This window comes from Rhamphochromis sp. 'chilingali' (genome assembly GCF_963969265.1).
Source record: "Rhamphochromis sp. 'chilingali' genome assembly, chromosome: 2".
NCBI lineage: Eukaryota > Metazoa > Chordata > Actinopteri > Cichliformes > Cichlidae > Rhamphochromis > Rhamphochromis sp. 'chilingali'.
The window spans coordinates 14,944,156-14,955,255 of NC_137930.1; the positions used below are offsets into that span (position 1 = coordinate 14,944,156).

The window sequence follows — 11,100 nt, forward strand, 5'->3', positions numbered from 1 at the left end:
TTTACAGCCTACTGTAAACTCCTATAAAATACTCTTCATTAATTGTATATAAACACTATATCAACATCAAATATGAAGTTATAACACAAAATGATGTGTTTACAACTAAATCTACTATACTGTAGAGTTAAAAAAACAAATTCCACAATGATAAGGTTCAAACAAGCTTGTTTGTTTAACAAATGAATAGGATCAAATTCATATAATTTAACAAACCAAGAATAAAAACACAGAAGAATACATTTGAATACTTCCCAATCCAATCAGTGTCTTACCTTGCTTCCCTCAGACGATGTACACAAACTTACAGGTAAATTCCGACCAAGCGACATTTTGTTTGGGTAGCAACAGACTTAAAGACATGGAATACGGATTAAACTGCAAAAGACATGAAAGGGCACGAAAGAAAAGTCAAAAATCACCGATGGATCCCAGAGAGAGAGAGAGACAGCCTGTCGTAGGAGGAAAAGAGCCTTAACCAGATTCTGTTAATCCTCTTAGACTCAAAGTATACACTGACACTGGATGTCCGTCTAATCACCCTGACTGGCTGCCTGCTTAAATGAATGACTGCTTATTTAGGGAAACACTAGAGGGTTAGACTCGCTGGTGAGAGAAAGAGAGGGAGTTAAACATGAATCTGAAGCAAATATTGATACGCAAGCAAACACTGATGCAATCTGCAGCAGATGACCTCACTTCAAGGAACAGGCCCTCACAGAATAAACAAACAAGGATTGTGTCAGCAAGTTGAGATGGAAGTGGACGTAGCTGCTGAAAGTTAAGATTTCAATTTGAAACATATACAAAAACGTGACAATTTAAATTTTATTAAGGAATCCAAATTTTTCACATACGATCATCTACTTCTTTCCTAAAGTGTCTACTACACAATCCAAAGCAGAACTTGAAAATTACTGCACCCAAGGCATCAGTGTGTGTCAGCTGAGTCATTACTTAAGCAAGCACAGCACAGCCCAACCCAGCTCCAGCTACACTGCATACTAATTTTTACCTGTCTGTTCTTGTCTGCAGAATACTTTAAAAGTTCACTCACTACACGCATCATGAAAAAACTGTTAAGCCAAGGAAATAACGCAATTTGCAGTTAGCAGCTGGTTTCCATTAGTTTCATAAGGTAAAAAGGGCAACCTTGAAACTCACTGGCTGTCTAAAAAAAATACTTGCTGCAGGGTAACAAGTATGAGGACAGACACTAAATTGTGGGATTTTTTTTTTTTAAATCAATATATAAATAAAACAATGAATTGCTTTGAGAGTCAGCTATAGCCCTAAGCAGTGTCAGTTGCTATTGCACAATCTACAACAGGGTAAGAGGCAGGGTGCACCCTGGACAGGTCACCAGTCTGTCGCAGGGCTAACAAAGAGAGACAGACAACCATTCTCACTCACATTCACACCTGTGAGCAAATTAGAATTACCAATTAACCTGACCCCACTAACTACATATCTTTGGACTGTGGGAGGAAGCCAGAGTACCCGGAGAGAACCCACGCAAACAGGACACACAAACTCCACACAGGTGTTGGAATCTTGCTGTGAGGCAACAGTGCTCATCATTGAACCACCATGCTGTCCAAAAAAATGAAAATAGTGTATAAAAACCAAAAAAAGCCAAAAACTATACTATGTACAGATGATTACTGTATACAGCAAAATACACCAAGATTTTTATATGTACATGAAGTGTAGTGGGAGTGATAATAGCCTGTATTTCTTTAAAGTATTTTAAGAAGTATTTATTCTGTGTGGGTATTGTATAGTCTAACTGCTGTCAGGAAGAAGGACTTGTGATAGCACTCCGTCCTACACTGTGGCTTTAACAGTCTACCACTGAAGGAGCTGCCCAAGGGGGTGAGAGGTGTTGTCCATAATGGATACAAGCTTGGCTGAAATCCTCCTTTCACCCACCTCCTCTATGGGACTAGCCAGGACAGAGCTCGCCCTCTTTACCACTCTTTCAATCTGTTTCCTATCCCTCTCTGTGCTGCCACGTCCCCAGTAGAAAACTGCGTAATAATTCAAGAAAGAATCCTTATAGAACCCTTTTGATTAATTAAGTGGCTGATAAAAGTCAGAAAACTATGAAAAACACTTCCTAAAATGTCAACTCATATCAGAGAAAAGCAGCTTATCCCTGTGGTGTTGAAACTCATAATTAGTCATTTATCAGAATAGCTGACTTTTGATGAATTCATTTGAGTGCTGAAACAGTCAAACTATGAAACTAAAGGCTAAGCCAGTGGAGGAAACTGCATTTGTAGACAGAGGTGTAGTAGAAAGCATATCACATGAAGCACTAGTGTATGCAGAAAAATTCTTTGGCTATGAAGTGTGTTTAAACAGACAGAAAGGTTATCTAATATTTATAAAGTGTATCTAAGATGTGAGAATAAACCAATTTCCATACTTGTCTCAGTGGCTGCATTTTTTATTATTTGCATAAAGAATTGTTTTTTTTTCTTTAAAAGCAAATAGCCAAATAGACACATCTTTTCATGTCATACATGATACATGTTGACATAAAAACACCACCCTTACAGCTGTTTAATCGTCTCGGTGATGAAATTTGCTTAGTCTAACACATGGTTAGTCCTCATCTGAACAAAGTTCATTCAGACTTTACTGCTCCATAGGGAAGTGCTGAGAACGAGCTGTTTGTTTTCACAGCTGACTAACAAGCTAGTTGTAAATGATTTGACTGCCCCATACATTACACCATTCATGGTAATACATATACTCATGGACACGGCTCCGTGTCAAGAGTCACCACCATCACTAAGCAGCATATAAAGACATTATAATCAAATGTTTGTGTATGTGGGAGGTATTCCTAGAGATGGGCGATATATCGAGTTTTTAAAAAATATCGATATATTTTTATACGAGATATAAGATCTGACAATATCCTTTATATCGATATAGTCTATGTTACGTTATAATTATACTTGTGGAGCCGCAAGTTTGCCTCTCTTTCGTCCACTTCCGTCTCTACGCAACGTTACTCGGCCTCGCCTCTCTTTCACTGAACACAACTCCCCCTCCTCCCCCATCGCTTCACCTGCAGGAAGCGACAAGATGGACACGGCAAATCTCCGTTAACGAGTTACTGCGCATCGCCCCGTGCGTGGGGCTGGACGGCGTCAATGTGTTAGCTAGCTAACCACGCTAACGAGCTAACCGCGCTAACGCCATGCAGCCCAGAGGTGCTGCACGGACTAAAATCCTTTCATTTTCTCAAAAGTTGACAGCGCGCCTTATGTATGAATTCTGGTTGTGCTTGATGGCCGCGAACCGATTTTATGTGGAACACGGCGCTCAGCAATCTGTCAAAAAATGTTTTAGTACGACTTTGGTAAGCTACGGAGCTGCACCGCTTGATGGATTGTCGGAGCATTACGGCTGAGCCTCGCGGAGTGATACGTACTGTGCTTCAACGTAATATTACCCTACTGTGTATAAGGACCATAAATGGCACCTGTTAAGAGACGTGGTTGCGAAGCGGATTTCAAACTCCAGGCTGTCAGTCACGCAGTACAAGTTGGGAACAGAGCAGCTGTGAAATCTGTCTTTGTTACTATGCTCAGCGTCTTTTAGTTTACATTTTGACTGCACAATTGTGAGCTTTTTGTTATGCACAAAAACAACATTGTTTTCTTTTATTTATGGAGCATTATTATTTAATAAATGCTCATAATTTATTTTTGAGTAAATTTTATGTACATCTGCTCTATGTTAATAAAAGTGCCTGTGTGACATCTGGGACACAGCTTTGACTAAGAACTCTCTTCTTGTTCTTACTTTATGGCTTTAAAAAAATATATCGAGATATATCTTATATCGCCATCCAGCTAAAAAATATCGAGATATGAATTTTGGGTCATATCGCCCAGCCCTAGGTATTCCCCTCTTTGTTTTCTACTGCAGAAACAGGTAGAAACGGAGGCTACAGCCTCATCAATTTGTTACCTGTTGAACTCCCAGAAAGCCTCAGATCAGCTGAAACACTCAGTTTATTTAAATCCAGGTTGAAGACTCACCTATTCTCAGCTGCATTTGAATAAAGCACCAAATCCACACTTTAAGCTTAAATTTCAAAACTTACATTTAACTACTGATTTTATCTACTGTTCTGATTTTATCTGTTTTGATTTTATATACTGTTGTTTGTTTGTTTGTTTGTTAATTAGTTAGTTAGTTTATTTGCTTGTTTTAATCAATTTTAAATCATGCTTTTTATTTGTTCTTGTTTCTAATGTCTCTGTAAAGCACTTTGAATCACCTTGTTGTTGAATTGTGCTATACAAATAAACTTGCCTTGCCTTGCCTTCAGCGTCTGGCTGTTGGGCTGCAGTTTGCAGTCACTCAGCTTTAACATCACTCTGGGTTCTTGGCTAGCTTAGTGTTAGGATGCTGTCTGTGCAGGTCCTTGCAAAGAGCCAAAGTTGTGTTAGCAGTATAAGCAGCCGTTGAGCAACTGTTTCTTTCCTGGTGCAGTTTCTATTTTATCACTGCACTCTTGTCCTTGGTGTAATAAAAAAAAAAAAGGAAATGTTCATATCCACGCTGCAGACTCCGCCACTATTTTCCTCCTCCGGCACATAAACTGAAATCAGCTGATTGTATTGCAAGTACAACTGGAACCAGTAAGCAGGATTGATAGACAGACTAATCATTCCAAGAAATTGGACTACTGGGAACCGGTTCTCTACAAAATCAGTTCTCAATTCCTATCCCTAGTGAACAATGAGCTGAAGCTTGCTATAAATGTCCAGATTGCCAAAGTGAGCTGCAGACACAAACAATTCTCTGTGCACCCTCTTTCCTAATGAAACATTATCAAATGTTCTTTTACAAAAACCATTTCAGTCACTTAAGGATTGTTTAATGACTAAAAATGAAATATTTTCTTTATTGAAGTCAGAAAGTGCCAACTTCAGTATGTGGGGAGAATAGCAAAAGTTGTCATTTTTCTTCTTAATTGACTCAAGTCCCTGCAATCTATCCACATCGTATACTAGGGGGAATACTGATTAAAAGTGTCAGAGTTGGGGATGAATTCTAAAGATAAGAAATATTTAGTATCCTTCTGCAGAAAGGATATTTGTTATGGCAACAACAGCCAGGGAAGAACACTATTAAAAAATGAACAATTGGAAATATCCATATTCTGCTGACCCAACAGGATAGTTAGAAATGAGAAAGTAGGAAACAGAATGTATGATTATGAGAGGGCATAAAAGCAGCAGGATATATAAAGACAAAGAAAACACAATGATTAACAAGCTGACAGATTTCATACTTCAGGAAGCAGTGAGTCAAGACTGTGTGGACAGTAGCTTTGGATAGCTGTCATCTGTAACACCTCTAAAAGCAAGTGAAGCACAGAATGTTGGGCCATGGTCTAAAATTTAGGGTTTGTTTTTTCCAAAGCTTTAACACTTGTTAAATAAAATTCATATTTAAGTATTTTGATTGCTTCCTCAGTAGAAGTGAACCTACTACTATTTATACTATTGTGTAATAGCAAGAGTAATTAACCATAATGGAGTCTTCTCAGGAACGTGGCTCCAGGGACGAGCACAGAAGCCCAACCCACATGCTGTTTAAATCTTTAGTTAGTGAGGGGCAACCAATCCGAACTCAACTGGCTCAAAGCGAGGGTGGCCTTAAAAGGAAAACATACTAAAAAAAGAGACTTCACAAAAAGACTCGTTTCAGAGAGAAGACGACGTAAGGGACTAGACCAAGGCTCAATATCAGATAAATATGAATCATGTAGAGCTACTCTGGGAACACCCAAGAACAAAAATATTAAATAATAAATAAAATCAAGGAAAGAAGTGATTAATTAATAGCAGCTATTCGCAGCCCTAAATCAGACTGATGGGAAACTGAAAAAGGTCATGTTAACAGCTGCATACTCCAGATACATTGATAAACATGCTGGCCTCTCAAGTGAATGCTGCAGAACTATGAAACACATACAAGTGCTTTATAAACATCCATACAGAGTGTTTGGACAGTGAATTATGGGTGCAACCAGTAGCAATACTTCCAATCTTAACCTTTTCCCAGTAACTGTTTACATACAGCAAGCTTGAGCCAAACTCTGTTAATAAATCTGAACTGTATGTTGCTCATTTTCATCCATTTCTGTTGTCTTGTGCATAAAAGAGAAGAATTATGCGTGGGATAATCTTGTCCTGACTGTAGATAACGTTCTCTGTCACTGCCCACAACCCTGGACAGATTTAGACGTCTGGAACGAAGCACTATGCAATTGTACAGAGATCTTAGGAAGACAGGCATCATACTATCAATGTGGAAACTTACTCTATGAAACATGGCCATACCATCTAGGGCTGAACGATATATCGCATTTGCGATAATATCGCGACATGATCAAGTGCAATTTTCTAACCGCAAAGGCTGCGATTATACTCTGGACATGTCCAAATTCATGGGCTGCATCCTCCTGAGGCCGCATTTGTAGACCGATTACGTCACAGCGACGCGCCGAAGGCTGTCCAAATTACTACCATATCCCAGAATTCATAGCGCGGCCCAGCCAAACTCCAGTTTCCAACAATGGCGGCCGCTACTAAGTTTTAAAATTACTCATACTAATCTTTCTGGGTCACAAAATAAACTTTTAAAATATTTTCAGGCGAGAAAGTAGTTGTGTAAACATCAAATATCTGCTCGGTTTATCAAGATATCCCATATTTGCAAAAGTGCTTCGACGTTTTCAGAGGCGTCTGCTACCCACCAGCTCGACAGCTAGCCGGGAGCTCGAGGGTTACTGATGCGGCCGAGAACGGCACAACTTCCGGCACATCATTTTCAGATCACCGCGGAGTTTCGCTGCTCGGGTTAAACGTAATATATACGTCACTTAGACAACCTAAAAATGTTATTGTTGGGCTTTTTTCAGTGTTTTGTTTGTTCGTGAGTAAATTGGTTTGGCTGAGATTAAAGTTATTAGATTAGATAAAATAAAACTTTATTAATCCCCCGGGTGGGTTCCTCCTTGGTTTTCACACAGCTGACTAAACGTCAAACAGAAAACTTATTAAACAGAAGTATGAGACAGTCGAGAATTTACACCAGTGTCTGGTTATATTTTAGATAGCAAGAAGCAGACGGCCGAGTTTATTAAACTCCACCGAGACAGCGGTGACGCTAATCAGAACTAGACCGTCCAATTTCACGCCTTTAAACTTTAAAGGCGTGTTTGTGTGTGTGTTTATACAATTGCTATTAGGTTTCACTTTATGTGTAATGTTACTGACTGCAGAGATCAGTAAGATGTGTGTATTTTTTATTTATTAGTTTTATTTATTTAATATTATTTTTTAATTGAATGACTGTCTAGTAGTTCACAGATGTCGAAAAACTGAGTGTGGTAAAGCCACTGATTTTGTTTATGTATATTTCTGCAATCTGCACATTGTACTGACTTTCATTTTAATGTTTACACCAGGGTTCCTTGTCAGCACTTTATGCTCAGATGTTTGTAAGCTAAAAATAAACTATTGTGTATGTTCAAATATACTGTTGTGATTGAAGAAGTTAAATAAAAATGTCAGTCATCAATTCATGCATCACCTCATGTCATCATAACAGAGGTCTGTCTTCCAGGAAAGAACAGTTTAAAATTAATGTAATATAGTATTGGCCATACTATATGATGTATTGCTTGTCTTTGTTTAATAATACAGAAGACAAAGACCTTAAAAAATAATCGCATATCGCATCGCAATCGCAATATTGGGGCAAAAAAATCGCAATTAGATTATTTTCCATAATCGTTCAGCCCTAATACCATCTTTGGAACTTGAAACAGTAGTAAGTCTGGAGACCGAACAGTAACTGAGCTGCTCAGCCTGCTGAAGTCATGTCACACGAGTTCTCAGAAGACTTTCCTTCTTTAAACCCCCAGGGGCAAAAAAAGGTCATTAGTCAGGGTTCTTGATTAACCCTACAGTAATACCACTGGAACGCTTCTCTGCACTGACAGGTTATGTGACCTGCTTTGAGGAGTTCCAGGCAGCAACACGTTGGCTTAGTTCAGTATACCAGGTCAAATTACATTGTTTCTTCTGTGGCCAGCACAGTAGAGGTCAACGGTTTAAAATGAACCTCAAAATGGCATTTGAAAGCAGTCTGGAGAAATGTGCACAGGCTTTGTGTGACTCTTTTGCAAAATTAAGGCAAATTCTTTTTTTCTTTTTAAAAATGGATTACATTTGGTTTAAGTTCAGTAAAGCTAAAGTGAAATAAGAGACCAATCTCAGGCCTGCCTCCTCGTCTGTAACACTTCAGCTCTATTGAGGTAATGAACTGTCAAACTGCTTTTCACCCCAACTAAATTAGCTGAGCATCACTGTTACTAAACATGACACCAACCCAGGGGCATCGTCTTTGGGCTCGTGTGTGTTGGAAAGTCTGTTATGCTTTCAATTACTGATTTATCCATTTTAAAAACCAGCAAATTATAATTAATGAAAATAATTACACACAGAAATCAGGAATCTGATTGGTGTGCAGGAATCAGTTGGTATTCTGATTCCAACACAGATATGAGAGTTAAAACGTGTGAAGTAAGACATGCAAATCATTACACAAATTTTCTGTATTTCCCTACTGCCTCAAAAATGAGACGTATGGCATTTTTGTCAACCACACCTACAGCCCTAAGTAATGTTGCATGATATCATGACTTGGAAAATGTTTATGGGTCAGTTGGGAGCTTGCAATAGTCAAACACACCCAGGCTACATTGTGCGTACTGGAGCAAGTTAAACCAGTCTGCAGAAGAATCCATGTAAAGCCTTATATAAATTAAAAGGCTGATACATGTATTTTGTCTTCCTCATTTTTCTCATCTGTTTCCTGAATGAGCACCACTTGGGGTCACAACAGCAAGTCCCAGATTGTGCCATTTGTGTGTTAGCGTTACAGCATAGTCACAGAGCTAACAATGAAACAATTTACACACATTTGCTCTAAAATCACATTGCATTTTGCAATGAACCTGCCCCCTTTCATTTAATACATAACTTTTTCAAGTTTTGGATATAAGCCATACCCAACATTGTTTTGGTTTATAAAATAGGGGCAGATTTGGACTGGATGCAGTCCAAATCTCCATCCAGACAGTCTTTGTCTTTGAGGTTTGAGAAAACACCTCCAAAGCAGTGGGGAAGACTGACAGGCATTTAATTACAGATGATCTATTTATGCCTCTGAAAAAGGCAGGAGCTGCAGTAAAACAGAGCAGTGCGCATGTGCTGAGGAATGTATCTCGACTTGAAAACTTGTAAATTGAGTGGATGAAGACAATTGGGCACACAGCATGAATAATAGTTTAACTTTGCACTGACGTCATGACGGAGTGTAACCCAGCTCAAGCACAGCTGATCAACTGGTTCACAAATATTTTGACTGTAGGACCAAATGTAATGAGTTTACCTTCCTCAGGAGTGGTTGCTTTCTTGCTGGATGAGGGGGCAATTAATTGGATGTGTATATCAATGGAAATAACTTTTATTACGGACATTTTATTTGAATGTCTAACAAAAACGAGAATGAAAGTATCACATTTGAGAAGCTGGAATCAGTTACTATTTTGGTATTAGCTTTCGCTTTGAAAATTAAATGAATAACCGGTAACCAAAACAGTTGCCATCTAGTCTCTATGTGCTTATAATTAATTAATCGGGTAATCGTTTGGTTTTCTGCGTGTCTGAGTCGACCCTTGTTTTGTTTAGCAGATCACTGTGTTTACCTTTTCGTCTTCCTCTCCTTCCTCTTCGTCTTCTTCCCCATCTCCTGGGGTCTCCTTGTCAGATTCCACATTTCTGCCGTCCTCCACCTCGTTCACATTTTCAAAGTGCAAGCTGAGCCTGTCTTCGCCATCACCATAAACTTTAATGTCCAGAGCAGCCGTCATTTCTTCCCCCTCAGACAAGGTTTGGGAGCCCGACGACGACTGGCTCTCGCCGCTTTCAGACACCACAAACTCTTTCTTCTCCATCGCGTCGCCTTCTGCTACTTCAAAACAAAAGGTAGCAATTAATTAACCTGCAAGCACACCTGTCCGGTTCATTATGGTCAGGAGCCGCGAGCCCATTAAAGGACACGGCTTTCTTTTTTCCTCTCTCTCTTCTGCTTCTCCTTGTTCGAGTAAAACCAAAGTCACGACGTTGTCGAAAGTTGGTGATATCGACTAAAACATTATTAGACCCTGTTTAACATCAGCGTTACCGCCAAGCAGACGTGTCCGCTTCGGTTAGAAGGAGCCTCTGTGGATTTTTACGCTCATGACTTCCAAATCAGCGCGTGCACATGCTGTCTGTGTCTTCCTATCGCACCAGTACAGCTTGTTGCCCAAAAACTAACCCCGCCCACAACGTGCGAGGGTTTACCAATCAGATCGCAGCAGCCGCCAAACTCTCTACAGATAGCTTTAACCAGCTTTAGATGCATTGGCGGTTCAAGAAGAAATTTGCGAGGGGGACCAGGGTGGGGCCACGGTTTTTTAATGGGACCACAGAAGAAGAAAAAAGGGGGGGCAATAATTAATTTTTTAATATATTTAGTGAATTTATTTGGAGCACAAACGAAAATAACATGTAAAGATTAAACATAAAAATGAGTTGAACCAAGGGATTTCTAAATCTTTTACTAGATTACTAAACATAAATAAATCTTTGAACAAATTTTACTTTTTATTCAAGATATTTTTCTTTTTATGTAGTTATGTATTTATTTTGTTATATAGTTATTTATTACAGCATGAAACTTAAATGTACACTCATATTTTCTGTTCAGTAGTGTCTCATCTTTTAGCATTGGCAGCGCAGTAGTATGTAACATTATAATAAAAGTATTCTTCATTACCGATTCATTGCAAAACAGTCCACAAATGCATTAATTTTGAAACCCTTGGCCTTTCTGGATTCAATGCCTAGCACCCCTATTGCTAAGATGCTCATCAGTAATGGTGGACAGGAGGCAGGTTTTTACTCATTTTAATGTGGAGAAACTCTGCTCACAAGTGACAGAAGTCAC

At 39.1% G+C, this 11,100-nt stretch overlaps 1 protein-coding gene across 7 annotated transcripts in view; it reads right to left on the bottom strand.

Annotated features, from left to right (window-relative positions):
• The window catches only part of mast4 (microtubule associated serine/threonine kinase family member 4), a 101,456-nt gene extending 91,296 nt beyond the window's left edge, over positions 1-10,160 (bottom strand). For all 7 annotated transcript variants that reach the window (XM_080868085.1, XM_080868083.1, XM_080868082.1 and 4 more), the window contains exon 1: positions 9,815-10,160. In XM_080868085.1, the coding sequence (XP_080724211.1) occupies positions 9,815-10,063 (249 nt within the window). In that variant the 5' untranslated portion in view covers positions 10,064-10,160. The remainder of the gene's footprint in view (positions 1-9,814) is intronic.
• Between the last annotated feature and the right edge of the window lie 940 nt (positions 10,161-11,100).